This window comes from Meleagris gallopavo, chromosome 1 (assembly GCF_000146605.3).
Source record: "Meleagris gallopavo isolate NT-WF06-2002-E0010 breed Aviagen turkey brand Nicholas breeding stock chromosome 1, Turkey_5.1, whole genome shotgun sequence".
In the NCBI taxonomy this organism is placed as follows: Eukaryota; Metazoa; Chordata; class Aves; order Galliformes; family Phasianidae; genus Meleagris; species Meleagris gallopavo.
The window spans coordinates 60,191,184-60,210,902 of NC_015011.2; the positions used below are offsets into that span (position 1 = coordinate 60,191,184).

Consider the following 19,719-nt stretch of genomic DNA (forward strand, 5'->3'; position numbering starts at 1 on the left):
AGCACTTGAGGAATCTATCAATAAAAATCATGTCTAGTTTCTTTGTTTTTTTTTAAAATCTGCTCTTCCAATCCCAGCTTGGATCCCAGAAAATGTTTTCATCATTAAAGAACAAATAACAAGGAACTAGAAATTTTATCATATATAATGAAAACGTTTGGAATACCAACTGTTTTCAGTTTCCCATTCAAATTGGGATCAATTTCAAAAGATAGCTTCCAAATGGATATCTTCTTTCATCTACTGAGCTAACCACTCTCTCTTCTGTTGCAATTTATTGCAGATTTTCATAATTACCGGATCTCAGGATATATTTAGATAATAACCACATTCTCATTTTTTTTTTTTTTCCTCCAAGAAGATGAAGTGCTGCAAATGGAACAGACTCAAATTTGAAGCCTGTGGTTACAAGAAAATATACTGGGGAATACTTGTCCTAGGTAAAAGTTCTATACTCTCCAGAAAACATCAGCATCTGTTCTCTCAATTCTTAGTGTCTGCATTTATCCCACATACTCTTGCTTAACTTGCAAAGCAACAGAATGTTCCAAGCAATTCAGAGCTTCATACCTTACTGCGAGTTTTTTTGAACCTAAGAAAATTCTGTTATATAGGTATATCTAGGATGGATTCTATCAACATCTAGGATGGATTCCAAAAGACATATATATGATTAAAATAGCTTACATATCAATTCTGGTGTTTTAAATCATCGAGTTACCGAAGTCTGAAAGTATCTGAAACATCTCTTGGGTAGAGAAGTCCTATTTTTGAACACTACTACCCCCAGGGCAATTAGATGAACTTCTGTAACAGTATATAGGACAGTTATGAAATTTTCCAAAGAAAAAAAAACACAGACTTCTGGGATGACAGCAACACGAGAAATGTCAGACTAAACATACATTTTTGAGAGGAGATGTAAGTAACTAAACAAAGCACCCAAGTGCTGTCTCATCCATAAAGAGCATCTGCCCTGTTTTCTTTGGAAAGCCTAAGCTAAGCTCTACATCCCCATGATCAGCTCAGCAACTGCTACTCCACCTTCTTCCATAAATATACTTCACAGAAGCAGGAGAATGGGCTCATTGTTGACTCAGTGGTATCCATTCCGTCTCTTCAAATATTTTCCATTTGGTTTTTGTTGTTGTTTTGGGTTGTTTGCTTGTTTTTTGTTTGTTTGGGTTTTTAATTTTCTTTTCCTCCCCCTGTTTTCCTTTTGTATTTGAAGATACAATATGAAGTGCATATCTTAGTATTTCACGCTGCCGCCCATAAGCAGATGGTTAAATCATTACTTTAATCATGGCTTTAATCGGTGCAGAGATGAGCATGTATTGACTCATACTTTTCACAGTATCTCATGCGTTCTCACCGTTGTTACAGAAATTAGAGGAAAAGATCTACATTACTTTCTACCTTATGAGATGAAGAAACTAAGTCTAACATATGAAAACTTGTACACAACCAGCTTTCTACACTACCCTAGTGGTGCGTGCTGCAAAGGAAATGGTCTATGCCAATGCTTCTCTTGACAAAACTGCTACCAAAATGATGAAGCAAGCTGTTTTTGGATGGATGCGTGGTGGAAAATACCTTAATATTCCTTAAAGCTTAACTCTTGCAATGAAGTTCCCAAACTCCTGCAAAGGCTAACTAGTTCACCTATTATGGAGCTAACCTGTTTCTCAAGGGAATGAAACATCCACATTTCCCACATACTGATCAATGGGCCAGTACCTCAAATGTATTAAAGTCATTCACACACCCAGTTATAATACATTGTTTTAAAACTAGTCCTTAATACAGAACCAGTTATATAGTGAAGTTGAATCCTCTGTTTTCAACTTTATAAATAAATAGAAGTAATTTAGCATCCACATAAGATTTTCTGTGGATTATTTATTGGGCGACTGAAAGTGAGGGTGATAATTACAAAGAAGTACATATGCCTGCTCATTTACCTTATCTGTAAGACATCATCTGAAATCTATTTAACAACTGCTACAAGTTCTAAATAATGCTAAAGACTCTCAAAAGTGATGGACGTAAGTTAGAGACTGTGTAAGTCAGGATCCTAGAATAGCATATTCTGAAAAATCGACATTTTCTCTTTACAGGACTACAGGCAAAGAAGCATTTACACTCAGCAAGAGCATGGCTCAACCCAAACCTACTTTTCTTCCTCATTTTCAAGCCATTTCATTTGCACAACAAAGGTTAAAAATAATCATATTTGACATAGTGTGTTACTTGGGGCTTTACTTACAGATTTTCTTCTAGAGTAAATAATTTTCAGGTAAATCTTAGGTTGACATGGGAGGGAGGAGGACGGGTGGTGGTGAAGAGAAAAATGCCTGAAAGAGGTTAATTTTGTTTCACAAACAAAACTAGGGTGTCTAACACAAAGTGACTTTGAGGTGGTGCTTTTCTCCAAAGAAGAAAACCTTAGTTGTAGCAGAATTGGCGTTTCATGTGTAGTTCTACAACCCACTGTTTAAACGTAACTATACAGGCCAAATCAACCCCTATGTTTCACAATTAGATGCTCAAAGGATAACTGACTTTCCATGCTCTCAGTTGCTAGTGGTGCACTAAGGAGCATGAGAAAGCATGAGATAAGACAGAATTATTCTCTAATGCAGACTCATCCGGTTTACCTTTGAGAACTGGAAAGCTCAGAACTATGATACAGCTCCACATGTTGGCCATGGGGATAACATAACAAAACAGTCTATCAGTGGTTTTGAGGAATGAAGGTCATTTCCTCGTGCCTGTCCTGAGAGGAGAGAGCCATCCAGATGGAACATAAGACACTGGATTTGGCTACAAGGCTCCACGTTTCCTCATTTTATGCCTTTCCATAGAAAGAAACACAGCTGCTGCTGTGCAAACAAGAGGAAACAAATCCTGCCAAAAAGCTTACCTGTCACACCAGATGCAAAGGCTATGCCTCCCTATTCCTCAGTGTTGGCTTACACTTGCTCACACTCTTCATCTCCCTCCTCTCCTCCCCTCACAGATGTATTTCACTGCCCTGTCTACAGAGAACTTTGGCCCGCAACAAGGTACACTGAACAAGCTCCCAAATCAACAAAAATCCATGAAGCCACAACACTGACAGCATTTCTACAGCAAAACAGTAGAACATTTAGTATGGGGGTCCTTAACAGCTTTTCTACGGACATGTGTAATGCTGTCTGGGCAGTGCATGCCCTGCATGTTGAGCAAACCACAACATGGCAGCAAAAGAAAAAAAATTAACATTTAATTTAGCCTGTGTCTGCCAGAGCTTAACTGCCCTTCTAAGTCTCTGTAGTACTCTGCAGTTACACGTGCCATGGAGCTCCCCAGGACGTCTTTGGAAGACTATTCAAGCTTGCTAGATCTATTCATTTCACTCTCCCCCAAACACTTATCCCCCACAGCATTCCTAACCTGAGCAAATGGAAGGAGGAGGGAGGTGACAAAGAAAAACTCAGAAACCTGAAGGTTGTTTGGAATTTATTCCCTTGAACATTTCACACAATTGAACAAATAATGTCTTGATTTCACAGCAACAAGAAAACCAAGTATTACATAATTTAAGGAGACACACACCCAAAACAAAAACAGGTTAAAAACAACTGCATAAATAAAAATCTTCAACGAAGCTATACAACGGAGACATGAAGCCTTTCTGAGCACTAATTATCTCACTTGAATATCAACTGTCACCAAGCCTACTTTATACAAACTCCCTCCGTTTCTCTGAGGGAAACTTAATCTCCTCAGAACTGTTATTTCTTAGAGTCTACTTTTCAAAACAAAACAAGCAAAAAAAAAAAAGACCCCAAAAAACAACCCACAGATGTTATAATTCTGTAATTAAAAAAAAAAATCCAACACCTTTACACAGCATTCTTTTTCTAAGTTTAATGAAACTCTTAAAAGTGCCCAGAAAAATTCATATCACCCTTCAGAAATTACACATACAAGCAATAAACAAATATTTCAGTGGAACAAGTCTACAGGTCTGAAAGCTAGAGAGAAAGGTGGAAGAGGGAGGTCTTTTACTCCCAAGAAAAAGTGTTCTTAGCAGGATCCAGCCACGAGCACAAACCAACCACATCGCTATTTTGCAAACCCTTTCTCGGTCCCCAGATCATTTTCTTGGGTTTTTCAGCGAAGCTCTATTAGGTCAGCTGCTTCTCAACCCCTTAGAACAAATAAACCAGCAATTCACATCTTTGCTTTTCCAAATTTTCTGGGCTTCAAATTCTCTTTTCATTTACACCAAAGCCACCCAAATCCTGATAAGAACACCGACAAGGAACATGATGGACTAGGAACAGTCAAGCACATCCCCCAAGAGAGCTCCCTGGCTTGCTATTGAGCAATGATTCATTGGGCACTGAACCTTGGTCCTAATCATGCAACCCACACACTCTCCTCAGCTTCCAAAAATACAGGGGTCTGATTCTTAAGTTTACATTTTAAATATTCCAGCTCAGAAAAATAAATCTAACATTAGATCTCTCTGGAGCCGTATGAGGCCCTGTGAAAGGGTTCATTACCATGTGCCCTGTCCTGCAGAACACAACTCCACTGTGCCTCCAAACAGAAAACTTCAAGGCACGGTAGAAGAGGAACTATCTTTCCTCTCAGTTTGGTGGTGCATCTTGAAACATGCTTTTTTTAATTATTATTATTTAATTATTTTGTGGAACAGAGGAGGAGGGGAAGGTGTATGGATGTGTTTGCAAATGCAGTTTAGCGATTTAAAATGAAGGCACCACAAACTAAGCAGTACGCCACAGAATTAGCTTACTGTACTGTCTGTAATGTAGTGCTTATGACACATCAATTTAAAACAAGTATGTAAAACAAATCTGAATAATAACGAAAAGGAGTGGCCAATTGGAAGCCTTCGTGAAGATAGATTTATATGCACAAGTAAACCGTTTTGCTTTGAGATGAAATATTTTCAGAAGGCACGTTCAATGTATATAGAACTGTAAAGGGACAACATCAATGAACAAGAAGCCAGTTTATATACAGAAATGCATAGAAAAATGATTTGTACTTCCTTAGGCATAGAAATATTTGCAAATAATACTGTATGCATTCATAAAGATTTGTGTAAACTCTATGGACAGTCATGATCCTTTTGAAAATGGGGCTCAGATATTACTTGAAAGGGCATAGCGTTCAGAGGAAGCAGCCACCCTTTTTTCGATCACCTGGTCACCAAAAGAGCTCTCATGTAACGTCCACTTCTGCTTATTAAATGCAACACATTACATGTTTAAGAGTCTACCACAAATGGTTTGCTCATAACATTGCTCCCTGAAAACGTTTAAGGCACATCCATAGGAGGATCCTTAACCTTTCGTGTTGCACCCATCTCATATATAGGATATACTTTTGAGACTGTAAAGCAGGAGACCTAATGCCTCTACTTTGTATTGAAATTTCCAGGTTTGCATACTACTTACAGTGCTCACAGTGAGTTTCTTACATTTTTTGCAGCTCAAGTAACTACTGCAAAGATCTCATGACTTGTATTTTATTGCTGAGCATTTTGAAGTATGAGTTTCCCTAGCAGGTCTTTCCTTTATGAAATTCCTACTGCTGATAGGGTCAGAAATATATTGCTGTGAGAACACAAGCCTGGAATAGGAAACATAACAAAACATCACCACCTAAAGTGCCCCAAAGAGCATTATCATAAAGCTGATATGAGTAAAGACTGTTCCAAGTCCATCTGTCAAGAAAGAGCTGAAAGTTTGAAAATGTGTTCTTACAGACCTTTAGAACAAACAGAAAAAAAAAGCATTTACATTAAAAGCACATTCAAATCATATAAAGTACTGTAAATAATATTCAAAAAAATCCAAGACACGGTGGTTACAGATTATGAAAGGGAGAGACAGTTGAGGAGCAAAGTGTTTTTTTCCCTTGGCAACAGCAGCAATTTTGGCACAAAGGCAAATGCAGAAGATAGAAAGAGGCAGACAGAGTACAAAGAATTACAGAATCTAAGACAAGCATGCCACAGTTGAGCAGAACCAAAAGCGAAGTACCAGCTTTCCCCAACTTCCCTTCCCAGGAGAGAATGGCATCAACCACTCAAAAGCTTGTTGCCACTTCCCCATCCAAGGGGGCTGATCAGTACTGCAGGAGCCAGTTAGAACTAAGCTCCCTGAAAACATCCCTCGTGACTCTACATAAGATGGGCTTCCTGGCAAACCAGGCAAACCTTCGTAAGAACGATGTTTCTAGAAGACTGCTAAAAAACTCAACTTGCTTCTCACAAATTGTACCCTATAATTACAGTCACTGCAATACAAGGGATAGAGAGCCAGTGAGGGACTGACATCTTTAGCAAAGTTAATGCATGCCTGTCAGGTTAGCACCGCATCACAAGAAAGTGCTTGTTGTGACCAACTGTACCTAAGCTGACCAAAGCTGCTGAACGTCATTTTGAGTTCAACCAGATTTTAATTATTAATCTGGCTACAAAAAGAAGAGGACAGATTTGGCGGTAAAGGAGGTACTGAATGTAGGGGGAAAACCTGGAAAATTTACATTTGTTTGGGATTCTGTGGCAACTAAGAAGCAGGCCTGCCACAGCTTGTCATAACAGTCACTGAACAAGCCAATTCAGGACTGAATTTAACTCAGAGGGTACAAAACTTAAAACCAGGGGGCTTTTGTCTTGTGCACTGATTAATTGATGTTTCTGCTGTACAGCTTCCTTTTGCATTCTAAGCTATTTTTAGAACTCCATCAAAAATTAAACCTACACATTTCACATTTAATCGTTTCAGAGGCAAATTACACTCCTCATCAACGTCTGCCTCACTAGTAAGACTGACTCAGATCTCAAGGTATGAAATCACTACTACCCAACCTCAGTCGCTGGTACTTGCCTTAAAAGAGGCCAAAGAGTTTTCAGATATACAACCAGTTCATGGTAAGTCTACCGAATGGGCAAAGCAGAGCGTGGGAAACTATCTCCAGTTCAGAGAGCTTTTTGCTTAAGGTATTCTTCTATACTTTACTGAAAGCAGAATGCCTATAGTTTCTCACTTAGAGAAGTTAATAAATTACAAGAAAGCATATATGCACATAGTTCAAAGTCAGTTGTTAAATAAAGATGCAATCTTAGAGACTCCCTTTGATTATTCAGAAATAGTATCTTATTCTTCCACTGTATCATGAAGCTTTGCAATTCAAAAGCTGAGGTATTGTGGGGTTTTTTGTTTGTTTTTTTTTTTCAAGCCATACAGAACTGTAAACACATTGCAAGTTTCCTCATCTACTGTGCAAGAACTGGAGCTAAAGAGAGGTACCTACAGCACATGACCGTTAAACTGACTAATGGAGAACTGGCCTGCCTTAATGACACTGTAGCTTGCTTTTAAAATATATGGCATTTAGCCTCCCCTCCTGCTTCTTAACCCTTGTTAATCCAGTAGTTTTAAAATATACTTACAACTTGCTTCATAAAGAAAATGAGATCTCAGCTATAAATGGTATTTTCTAGCAGAAAGAGGGAGACAACAGAAGCAGTAGGTAACTCTTCAACCATTAAAGGTGTTTCAATCATGCACACACAACAACATATTACATTGCCTTAAAGATGAACTAGTTTCATCCAGCTGAATATGCCCTAATGATGTACTTTGCACAGTACAAGAGCCAAAGCTTTAAAGCTCCAAAATATTTAAAAACAATGCTACAGTTAGGCACATCAAACTGGAGACCTAGATTTCAAGTCTTGCTGTTCGATAAAATGGTGTCTGTTCTACTTTTCTTCTCTAGAAATATTACAGCTCTTGTAACTGTGCCATCGCAGGTGCCAACTATGTCACCACTACATAAGGAAAGATAGAAATACCTGGCCTAACATTTGTCCTACTTACTGATCACGTAGATGCTGTCTGCTGAAGGCTCATCTAGAAATGCAAATAATTAAATTTGATCTGTTGGAAGGACTAAATCAAGGAAAGGAGACCGACAGCAACTGTACTGAAAAACTAATTGATATACACAGCTAAACTCTCTTTCTTCCACTTCTCATCACCAATAGCTTCAACCCATAAACCACTTTTCCTATGATATAGTCTGTGAATTAACAGCTCCAAGAAATATCTTTTTCACACATCTTAAAGAATATGCTCTATATTAAAAAAAATCATAAAACCAAAAGCTCTTCACCTTTAGAGTAAACAATTTTAACCCCGCCTACAGTACAAAAAAATGCTGTCATTATCCCACCTGTCAATGGCATTCTGGACCTGTCATTTTTCATTACATTTTTCTCTCCTTCATTCTGCCATATGGAAATTCCATGCCATTAACAAACAAAACAGCGAGTGTAACTACATTTAAAGAGTCAACAACACACAGTAAGAATGACTTTCTGTGTTCAGTTACCATCTTAGAAATGCTTGTAAGAATATTATGTCAAATATAAGCATGATTTTTATCTGCCTGTATTTTTTTAATGTTTTTTCTCAATTAGCATTGTGAAGACATTCATTTCTAAATTTTTCCTTTAAGTATGTTCTCCCTCTAAAAGCACCTAATTTCCTGTTTTCATAGCATTCTAGAACCAATATTAGAACCAAATCTCATTCTGACATCACTAAGTGAGCATGTAGGGGCTGGGCAAACGAGCATTTGTAGCAGAGTCACTTCTCCCATGTTAGAAGGAATTAGAATTTTAACTTAATAGGCAAAAATACTTCACAGTGAGACACACACATTCACTACCTCGTTCCCAAAGCCATGGCCAGGAGCAGCACAGAATCTGGCAGTAAGGGAAAAGCACCATGACCTGTCAGCACCACGAAATTCAAGAAGTTTAAGGAATCCCATCCCATTAGCTGTCACAGACACCCAGAATTCCAAAGGAGACACAATCCAGAGATAATGGGATCTTCCCTTTCAAGTACCAGATTAGTGAACAGAAATTTGGGAGAATGAGAAACCACTCCCAAATTTCAAGCAAACACAGAAATCCAATTTGAGAATTATTCCAGTGTATCAGAACTTGTAACTTGAGTCAACATTGTGGTACATACATTACAGACAAAGCTCTTTATCTGGGTCCACTCAGAGGAGACCCTTAACTGAGGATCTGTGTTTTCCTGGAACTATTTCAGACAGTGTCCTTTAAAGAAATGAGAATATCTAGGCCCCCAAAGCCACAATGCAAAATAACACATTGAGAACTTCACATAACACACGAAATTCACACGGCACCCCAATTCACAAGAGTTATACAGCTTATAAAGTTGGGTCACGTTAATTCTTAATGGTCAGCAGACTGGCCACAGAACTCCCCTAAGATCTGCACGAGAACTTCTGACTGGACATAGAGAAAGGGAACCCCAAAAGCCATCAGCTGACACATGAAAAAGGAGTCCAAAGGGTTCTGGGCTACCTGGTGCCCAATCCAGGAAACTGTGCTTTGCAGTCGCTGGCTTGCCACCCTAACTCTGTCAAAGAAGCCGAGAGAGTACTGCACCACCCTGCTAAAGAAGGAAGCGGAGCTACCTGGGGCCCTCTCTGCTGAGGAGGAGATGGAATTTGCCCGTCCACTTCCATCACTTGCCATGGTGTCCTGGAGAGGTCCTTTGGTTTCCTGGAAGAATGAGGAAGTGAATTAAATCCATACTAAAATTGCAAGCACCTTGAAAATACTCTTTTCGTATGAGGTTGTATGTACTGAACACAATGAACTAGGAAGACATCCTTTTGGCAATTAAGATACCCCTTGTTCACTGTATAAAGGCAAGGTCTGAATCAAACATGCTCCTTCTCAATAGGCTTAAAACCCCAAAAAACAAGCTGGATATCCAAGAAAGTCAAAGCAGTAGGATCCCTGAAGTCTGCTCATCTGGGATACATAACATGTTTCACTTTTGGTCTTTCCTTTTGGCTGGAAGAATGGCACAAATTTTGAGATGGATCCCTAGCCCTTCCAAAAATGTGCACAGTTCTAGCTTGTACTAACAAAACTTGACAGGCAAGCAGAAAGATCACCACCACCACCACCACAAAGGAAAACATCATCTAACAGGGAAAGTCAGTTTGTAGCATTCAATCTTAACAGAACTTCAATGCAAAGAGACTACCACAGAGCTTGCTCACATCGAGAATGCAAAAATTCTGAAAAGTGAGTTGAGGAGACAAATTAAGTCTAATATGCCCTGGATTATAAAGACAAAAGCAGAGACACCTTTCTGTATTACACTGTAGGTCTTGGGCCTATGTTTAAAACACAAATGCTTCCATTACAATAATATAGGGAAAAGGTTACCCTTTCTTTCCATACGAGTTCACACTGACAGACAGCAAACATTCAGAAAAGACAGAACATCATCTTTATAGTCTATGCAAGTGTGAGTTAGAACTTCAAGTTTCAGAAGAAATGCAAATAATTTGTTTAATCTTAAGGAAAAGCAAAACCAGCAACGTAAGTTATTTAGTCTCTACATGGACTAAATAAGCATTTCAGTATAACAAGAATACAAATGAAAATACTGTTCTGAGTGGATCAGTAATCGTTTTATAATAAGAACCATGAAAAGAGAAGTGATAGTTGCAAGCTTTTAATGAAAATTTATAGAACTGTAGGACATTATGACATAACAATGCCATTTGATGCATTCTGAATTTTTCTAGCTTCACAAAAAGAAAAACATATTTAGTCTTTCAGTGTTAAGAATCAACATGCCAGATGAAAAGAATGAGTTACCTTTCCTGACACTGCTGGCCTCTTCCTTTGAGCATAACCGGAGAGTCGGTAACAGTAGTGGGGCTTACAGTAGAATTTACCTGCAGACGGAACATTAATGATGGTCAACAATGAGAACACATCACCTTAACACAATATAAATGTCCATCTCACTGCAACTTATTTTCCGTTGTCTTTCCTTTCTCTAGTTTAATCAGTATGCACTGAGACAAGCACTATCTGAAGTTTTAACTCCAGCCCTCCTCTCTCCCCTGCCTAACTAGCTTCCCTTTCATTGGGTGCCTGACAGCCACTGAGCATAATATCCTATCAAACACCAAAGCAAAGCTGTGAGGCTTGTGTGGTATCACATGCTAACAATGCGGCAGTGTGTGAGGAACAAAGAAATCATCACATGAAAAGCTGGCAGAAGCACTTTTGGAAAAAGCAAGAATGAATACAACCAGCAGAGGAAAGAGGGAGAGAAGGGCATTAACTCCCAAAGAACCATCTCCGAAAACGGATCGTAGTTACTTGCAGAAAGGGCCATCGAGCAATGAGTCATTTTCACAAGTAAGACCTGTTGTGACACTAATGTTTTAGTAACACTCCAGAAGTCTAGATGGGTTTTCACCAGTATCTGAACACTATCCTAAAGACAAAGCAGCACTAGTGATACCCCAATGCAAATAATAATAATAGAAGCAAATTGATGACACAGTTATCTTCCCATGTACTTTTGCTACTGTATCCTGCTAAGTGTATGCAGCTCACAGCATACCTTCTAAGATCCTGTTCCTACAACCTTCCTAACACATTTCAAATCTATACTCTGACCTTTGCTGCCTTCCACAGTTTCTCTGAGCTGGTACTAGCACAATATTTTCTAATGATTTGTTTTATGACAGAAAGGTGGTAAATGCTATCTTTTCAAAACTGCCTGCTTAAATAAACATTTATTAATGTGGAGTCTTTCAAATTGTTTCAGGGGGAAACATCTGACAAGGGAAACAACAGCAAAACCCTTACATACTCAGGCTTTGAACCCGATGCTGACTGTAAAACACTACAGGACACTCTCAGTCGGAGGAGCTAGATGAACAGCAACTGCATGCATATATATTGTCTTTTCTTTCAAAACAAATCCAGAATGAAACATGAGCTACATTTTCACAATGATTAGTGACAATAACACATGTTTCTATGTGGTCACATTTGGTATGTATACATATGAAATCGTTAACCGGAATCAATGCTGTAGATGTGCTGAGACTCCAAGCTTTGTGTTTGTTTCATTGTGAGCTGTCTGGCCATAAGTGTGTACATAAGCTGGTCGGCGGAGAGAATCGCTAAGTCTGGTGGCAAAAACTGTTTCAGCACATACAACAGACAGAAGAGCTCAGCTTGCTACAGCACATTTAATCAGGTACCCCATGACTTCGGAATGCACAAAATAAGAGCAGTGCTCAATAACTGCCTTGTCCCAGCTTTGATAATTGACCAAGCTGTTGATTTTACACATAGATTTCAAAATTATCACTGGCCCCTTTAAACTTACAAGTCAAGTCCGCTGTCATTCTGGACAAGTAATAATGGGTTTTCTATTCCTTACTGGGTGCCTGGTTTGATGATTCTAAATTCCTCAATTCTTTGTGATCCAAGCCCATTACTAAAGGTCACTATATAATTCATCTTCAGTAGAAATATTATGTTGGTTCTGTTTGCCCCATAAGCCTAGCTGATGTATCCATGGCCACTGTCAGTATTTTCAAAAATATTCAACGCAGATATCCATCAATTTTAGAACTTTTCAGTCTGCAGAGAGTATTCTGAAGTTTCATCCTGCAGCATACAGCTTACAATTTTTACTTCATCTTTAACTCAATCAATGTGGAAAAATATCATTTTTTTGTAGTACTTTTTCCTGTTATTTTTATTTCTACATCATCATTTCTGGTGTAGAAGCCTCTCCATCTAATATCTCTCTAGTTTTACATCATTTTGTACATATTTTATTACCGAGATCAGAGCAAAGATAAATGACAGCTGTGAAAGAAGGTAAAAGTTATACTTCTTGATATACATAAAGTTTTATCTAAGACACCTTACTTCTTCAGAAAATGTGAATTTTCTGCTAACAAGCAACAAATATAACACTGCCACTCTTTGAAGGATGTTACTCTTCAAAAGTGACTTGCAATTTGAAATTATAATTTTCAACATGCTCATCTTCTGGGTGCTAAAGTAAGTTTCAACTGCTGCCATACTGTCTGGTTTCTCAGATCTGTTTTGTATATCTAATGCTTTCCTTTTAATCCTTTGAATATTGGACTTTCTTAACTGAGTCATCAATAAATTTATTAATTTGGTAATCATATTTCTTGCTCCTCAGTCTATCAGACACAGAAAGAAAAAATTATTTTTCTCAACTTTCAGTAACTAATTCTTTCTCCATATATTTAGCATTGACCTATCCCTACTCAACTTACATGTCCTATTTTTCCACACTAAAATATAACTTAGTCTGTAATTATCAATTATCATAGCTGATTATAATCATAGTTGATTATAAACTTCTTCTTTTGTTATATCTAAAATGTAGAATTTTACTGCTGTGTTCTCTTAAAAAGTAAAAGGTGATTATGTCTGCCTGCAACATGTTATGTTCTCTCAAACAAAACCAAACTAAATTTAAAACTAAACTCATTTAAAACTGTTTCTTCATTTAAATGTCATCGAAGGAATGAAAGGATCTAGCCTTAAAAGATAGCTGCTAAACCATTTTAAAGCCTTCAAATACTATTTGTTTCTTTCCATTCCAGCAGCTATTCTTACATTAACTCCTCACAGCTCTCAGCATTACCTGGCCACAGAGCTTTAACAATTTGAGAAGATATCTCTGGAACTGAAGTTACTCCATCTCTTAACTCACCAAATAATTTCTAAGCACACAGCGAGCTGTGAAATCACTTGACAAACTTCCAGGACAGTTAAGAGAATTCTTACAAAAAGGCAATTTCTCTTACCATCTTCAATATCATAGGCGTAAGATGACAACCGCAGAGTGGTGGCACAGTATTCACACTTGAAGCAACTGCGGTGGAAGAACTTGCCTTCAGCACTCAGCCTTTCCATCACATAGACTCGCTTGCGGCAGAAGTAACAGACATCACTGCCTCCCAGGTTCTGGGGGAACTCCTTTTTGAGTGAGCCCTAGACAGATACAGGCGTGATTAAATTTGTGTGTGTCCATTCTCAACACGAGATCATGGTCATATTTTCTCTTCATCTTTGCAGGCATGGGAGCATCTGGATGCTGCTGTTCTTTGACACATGGATGCTGCAGTGCTGTGACACAATTCAGATTTAGCCAGGAAACCAAAAACTGACCTTGAAGTCCAGTGAAGAAGGTCCTAGAATGTCATGCCTATATATGTGAGGAGTAAATTAGGCTCTGGATGGAAAAGTGGACACAAGTACTATTAACAGTGACCTTGAAATAAATGACTGAGGGAGGCATATGATAGAAAGGCAAAACCGTTAAGAAACCCTCAAACTGCAATTCTTAGACCAAAACTAGTACCTCCTCTAATAAACAACGTTAAAGTAGCCACAATGGAACAAATACATCTTCACAAATATGACCACCAGTTTGTCAACTGGTTGTAGCCAATCCTTGAGTGCTGAGATTAGATTTCAGCAATTTTGCAAGGAAAATGAGGACAAGAGAGAGGGTGGATGGAGAAAGGGAAGTTGAGTCTTTTACAAAGCTACTATGGATCCACCAGCTGTACTAACAACTGGACACTCACAGTACTTCAGATCTACAGTACATCTAATCACAAACACACATCATCTTCTGCACATCATCTTACCAGTTCCTTCTTGTCTAGAAGGGTTTTGGGTTGCTCTTTCCTTTGAAGCTGATTGGCTATCTGCTCAGCCAATGAGCTCACTCCGCCTGTGTACATCTTTATATACTTCTACCAGATGGATGGAGTAAAACAAAAGGGAAGTGAGAAAAGAAAAAGAAATAAAATTATAAAAATGACTAAAATGATAATAGGTTAGGTGGTGAAAAGGTGCAGAGAGGTGAAACCATGCCAAGACAGTGGACAATATGGAGTGACAAGTAGTAACAGCAATGCTAGTGTCATCAGTAATCACTGGAACAGTCCAATATCAACTGCAACTATGAAAAAGAAGGTTTGCGTTTTGCATTCTCTAAGTGCTCTAGAAATACTATGATGATGAAGAAAGCCAAGTTTTTTCTAGCTTATGGGGTACTTTGCACCTGGAAACCTGAGCAGATTCATTTCTCAAAGATGAAACCAAATATAGACAAAGATTTGAGGTTCCAGGTAAAATTGGTATCAGAATCAAAGATATTTTGGAAGACATGTCGTAGAGTCTAATGTAACATGCTGATTGCAACAGTTTATTTATATGATTAGCATCTGAAAAGAATTAATTTAAAGTGCATTCACAGAGTAGGAAGAAATCCTTAGCTCAGGAACTCACAGTCATTCAAAACTATCATTTTTCCAAAGTTAAAAATACATAGAAGTTTATATGGAAAATGATGGCAAGAATCTCATCCAACACTTTAAAGCCATACCTGCAAACATCTGGAACATGTATTCACTCAACACTGAACATGGCTTTATGATTCGGCTTTTCTCCATCACGGGTATTGACTGATGCAATAACTGCGGATAGCTAAAAACTCTCCAGTATTTTGAGAAACCTAGGCATGTTGGCAGTTACACTAGATGGTCTAAAATGAGTGTTTGCAAGCCATGTTCAGTCACTGCAGGAGCAGAGGAAGTGATTTTCAATGGAAATAATTTCAGCCATCATCAGTAATTACACGATTAAGAGAATTATGTGCTTACATCCGTGTTAGCTTAATCACACTGCAAACACCACGAATTTGACTCAGCAGAGCAGCAAAGAGCACGCCAAGCAATTTTCCTTTTCCAAACTAAGAAGTATTATGAATGTTCCTAGCTGGAGTCTCCTCAGGAAATGAAGGAGCAGAAAGACACTGCCTTCTGACAAGTGCAAAATCACTAGGATAACAGTATCTTGAAGTAAAAGACTGAACTCTTCTCTCAAAATTCCCATTACCATACTAGAACTAGTTATTTCCCATAACTAACAACGCAGTATATGTTTCACAAGTGTGGTTATTAGCCTTTTAGAAATGTTTAAGACCTTCATATATTCAGACACGAGAAAAGCAGGAAGCATCACAAAAATCTGAAATCCATCACAGAATGGTATTTCAGAGGGAAAAGGGTCTGAAAATGGCATGCTTGGCCATCAGAGATTGTAGCTGCTATCACTGAAGTCCTAATTCCTCAAGAGCTATGTCACTACAATAAAGGAGGTTTATTTCTGCCCACAAAGAATTTATACTCATTCCTCTTACAAGCTTGTCTCCTAAATCCAGCCCAAAATGTCGAGCACTTGCAGTACTTACGTATGCAAGTAATAACACAATTTGTCTTATAGAATTTTCAAACTTTTCCAGGGGAAGCAAGTGCTTTCAACAGACATTTTCTTTCAGTTGAAACTGCATTTCAACTAAACAGGTTCGATTTGAAACCTTCATCCAAGCTTAACTGCAGGTGCTTCAGGATCTTTAAATTTCTATCAGCACATATAAAGTTCTGTGCCTGAAAACTGATTATGCTAATCTTAACTCACAACATCTGAGACTATTTGGTGCTGGAAATGTAATTGCTCAAATTTTGATTTTAGGTTCTGTGATTCTGATTTCTCTATCTACACATGGCAACTGGTCTAATAGTGGATTTTAAATGGAGGATTTCAACTTTCCTTGGGAAAATGTCTTCAAGATATGCAACGTTCTGAAACATTTTCAACAGTGAGCAAAGAACCACTTCAGCTTAGGTCAAATCAAACTCCTTTTGTTTTCCAGCACGACAACTGCAACTAGATGACATTCCTAGTGATTTTTCAGCAAGCCAAAGTATTCTCTATTTCATACTATAGATGAAGCATATACACACAAGCCCATTCTGTACTTTGGCCCAGAATCTCAACAAAAGCAGCAAGCAAAACAAAAAAGCTTTATTCCAAAGCTAGACTATTAGTGCTCAAAAAAAAACAAAAACAAAAAACAACAAACAATTTGAGAGCAAGATGAACCAGAAGCTTTTACATTTGCACCAAAAGTTACATATACTTAGTTTCAAACTGCTTTATGGTTGACAACAAGCTATGCCACAGGCTGCCTGATTTCTCAGTTGTGCATGAATATGCACAGACATTGCATTTTGCAGGTGAAGTGTTGCAAGCCTAGCCATCTCTTGTGGTTTGTCCTTGGCCGGTGAGCCCAGGGTGGGTAAGTGACACAGCTGAGTGCACCTAGCAATGCTCAGGCCAATGCTACCTGTCGAAGAGAGTCAGATGAAGGTGAAGAAGGGCGATTAGAAGAACGGAGGCTAAGGGAGAGCTCCCACTGGTCAACAAAGAATCGGCGAGATGGCTCAGTCTCAGGCTAAAAAATAAAATGAGAATCACAACAATCATACATAGATATGAAGGAAAACCAGGTGAAAATAAAAACAAAAATTCAGGCCCTTCTGCCCACCACAAAAGAAAAAAAAAGAATTCTTAATGACATTTGTAGGACAACTTAGAAAAAAAATGTCCAGTGCATCTTCAATTTCTCCCTAGTGAGGCAGAGTATGTTATTCTTAATTTGTCCTTTATTATGTTTTAAGTCACTGAGGGCCATTTGGAAGCAGTTACCTACTTCCACAGATGTCCAGCCTTCTGTAACCCAACCAACTAAGCCACTGGCACAGATCCCAGATCAATTTCCTCTGTTCCTCCTGTATCTCCTGTTGTTCCGTATTACTGGCTCAAGACACTAGGATTCTATTTCAGGCCACATGAGACCTCTTCTACATTTTAACTATAAATGCAAAAAAAAAAAAAAAAGATCCTGCTCTCCTTGGAGGTGGGAGAAATTAACTTGTAACTGTTGCCAACAAGCATCACCAGATTTCCAGTATAAAATTTAATGTAGCAGATTTGAAACACCACAGTAAAAATAACTAAACAATATAATGTAATCTGCTATTTCTGTTTACCAAGTGGCAAATCTCTAACTGAGAATATCCATCCTTCTGAAATGGGCCCTTCACAGGAGGAAGAAGATATGGGCTCCTAACATACTCTTCTCATTACCTTTATGGCTAACTAATGCCCACCTTCCAATACACTTAATGTAAATAGGAAAAAAAAAAAAATGGTAGCGAGGTATATCAGGCAATACTGGTAGGAACTGTGTATTCCTTAAAATTACTATCTGGAAGAAAAAAATATGTAAATTTCAAACATTTGATTTCTTTTAAAAGAAAATTATGTTTTGCACTACAAAAAGGACAAAAATAAATGTCATGAAGCTACATGACTCACAAAAATAGTAATTTGTAGCCACTTAGAAAATTCTAGCTTGTTGATTAAACCTATTGAGCACAATAAAAAATAGGTGGGTTTTCAGAAATATAACAGTATATTAAAACACTGATCACAGAATCTGTGATTCTGTGATTTTCTGTACTTAAGATCATCCATATTTAATCAAATTGCTTTTCTGAAAATTTCCTACTTTCCCTGAGCTTTCTTAGTACTCTACTTTTTCTCGATTTCTTTCCCTAAATCCCACACTATGATCTGTCATTGTCTGCAGTGTTCCAACATCTGTTTCCATCTTAATCTCTGCCTTACTCTCTTTATCCTTTCCTCTACTTTGTGTTCTCCATCTTCACTATATTTTCTCTCCTCCTTAATTCTACACTGTATAGAATTAAGATTTTTTTCTCTGCAATGCAATACTGTTAATCTTCTCCACCCTCAAAATGAGCCTGAAAGTGCGAGATAGCAAGAAGGTAGGAAGTAGGTGTCTGGGTCCAGATGTTAACTTCTGTACCATTATTTCTACACAGTAATGAAACACATACGAGCATGCTATCCTCAGATCATGCCTGAGATCTTCATTTGTGTCACCCATTAACAAATAGATGCTGGTATGTTTAAAGCAGTCCCCTTACCAACACTTACATGGTTTCTTCTGTGTCTCCAACATCCTATCTCAAATCCAGCCAAAGGTTCACTCTTCCTTCCTGGAGAACAGCTTCACTGATTTTAATTATCAAATCAGCAAAGACTGCATCCCCAAAGAACAGCAGTTAAAAGTGACTTATTTGTTACACATTTCCCTTTGAGATGTCTTGGAAAAGTTATGTCCACCAGTAAAAGTTATAGGACTGTTTATACTCCTGTTCAAGAAGACAGTTTAATTTTGCATAATTAAATCAAAACCATAAATTCTGCAAAAAAAAATCAGTTAAGTTGATAGTGTTTTCTAAAAGTACTCTCCAGTTTGCCAAAGGCTGCTGAAGATAACCAAAAACAGAAATGGGGCAAGGAACGAGAACAAAAGAAGCCACAGTTCAAACTGGCACACTCCCATAAGTCTGAGAAGACAAACAGGAGAAAAAATTAAGCACAAAAACAAACCGAAAGTATACAGCTGAATCAAAGAAAATCGGCACAAGCCACCAACTCTGCTGTTGGAAATAATAATGCAGGAAGTATGGGCACAAAAGTCGTACTTCAGAGCCAGGAGTTATGCTTGGAAAAGGCATGTATTCTTGCTTCCAGCAGCAAATAAAATTGGGGAGCAACTGACTGGTAAACGAGCACTGTGAGATGATTTGATCTGGAGTCCAGCTCGTTTTTCAGCATGTGCTCTGAAGCTTGGAGGCTGCTTTTTACCCTATTGATTACACTGTTTTGTATAACAGAAGCATTCATCAAGGAGACTATTAAAGCTGTCAAGTCTGATAAAAAAATACTACACGAAATAAACTTGCTCTTTCGTTTTTATCCACAGGACTGTGAGCAGCAACGGTCCCTGTATTTCGGTGAGCTCTTCTACCCGTGTG

The 19,719-nt window shown here is 38.2% G+C and overlaps 1 protein-coding gene across 1 annotated transcript in view; it reads right to left on the reverse strand.

Annotated features, from left to right (window-relative positions):
- Positions 1-3,471: 3,471 nt before the first annotated feature.
- LOC100548226 (protein-methionine sulfoxide oxidase mical3a) overlaps positions 3,472-19,719 on the reverse strand; it is a 42,952-nt gene continuing 26,704 nt past the window's right edge. Inside the window, exons 20-24 of the mRNA XM_010713945.3 lie at positions 17,154-17,261; positions 14,608-14,715; positions 13,759-13,945; positions 10,754-10,833; positions 3,472-9,637 (exon numbers count right to left, since the gene is read on the reverse strand). Coding sequence (XP_010712247.1) covers positions 9,305-9,637; positions 10,754-10,833; positions 13,759-13,945; positions 14,608-14,715; positions 17,154-17,261 — 816 coding nt within the window. The 3' untranslated portion in view covers positions 3,472-9,304. The remainder of the gene's footprint in view (positions 9,638-10,753; positions 10,834-13,758; positions 13,946-14,607; positions 14,716-17,153; positions 17,262-19,719) is intronic.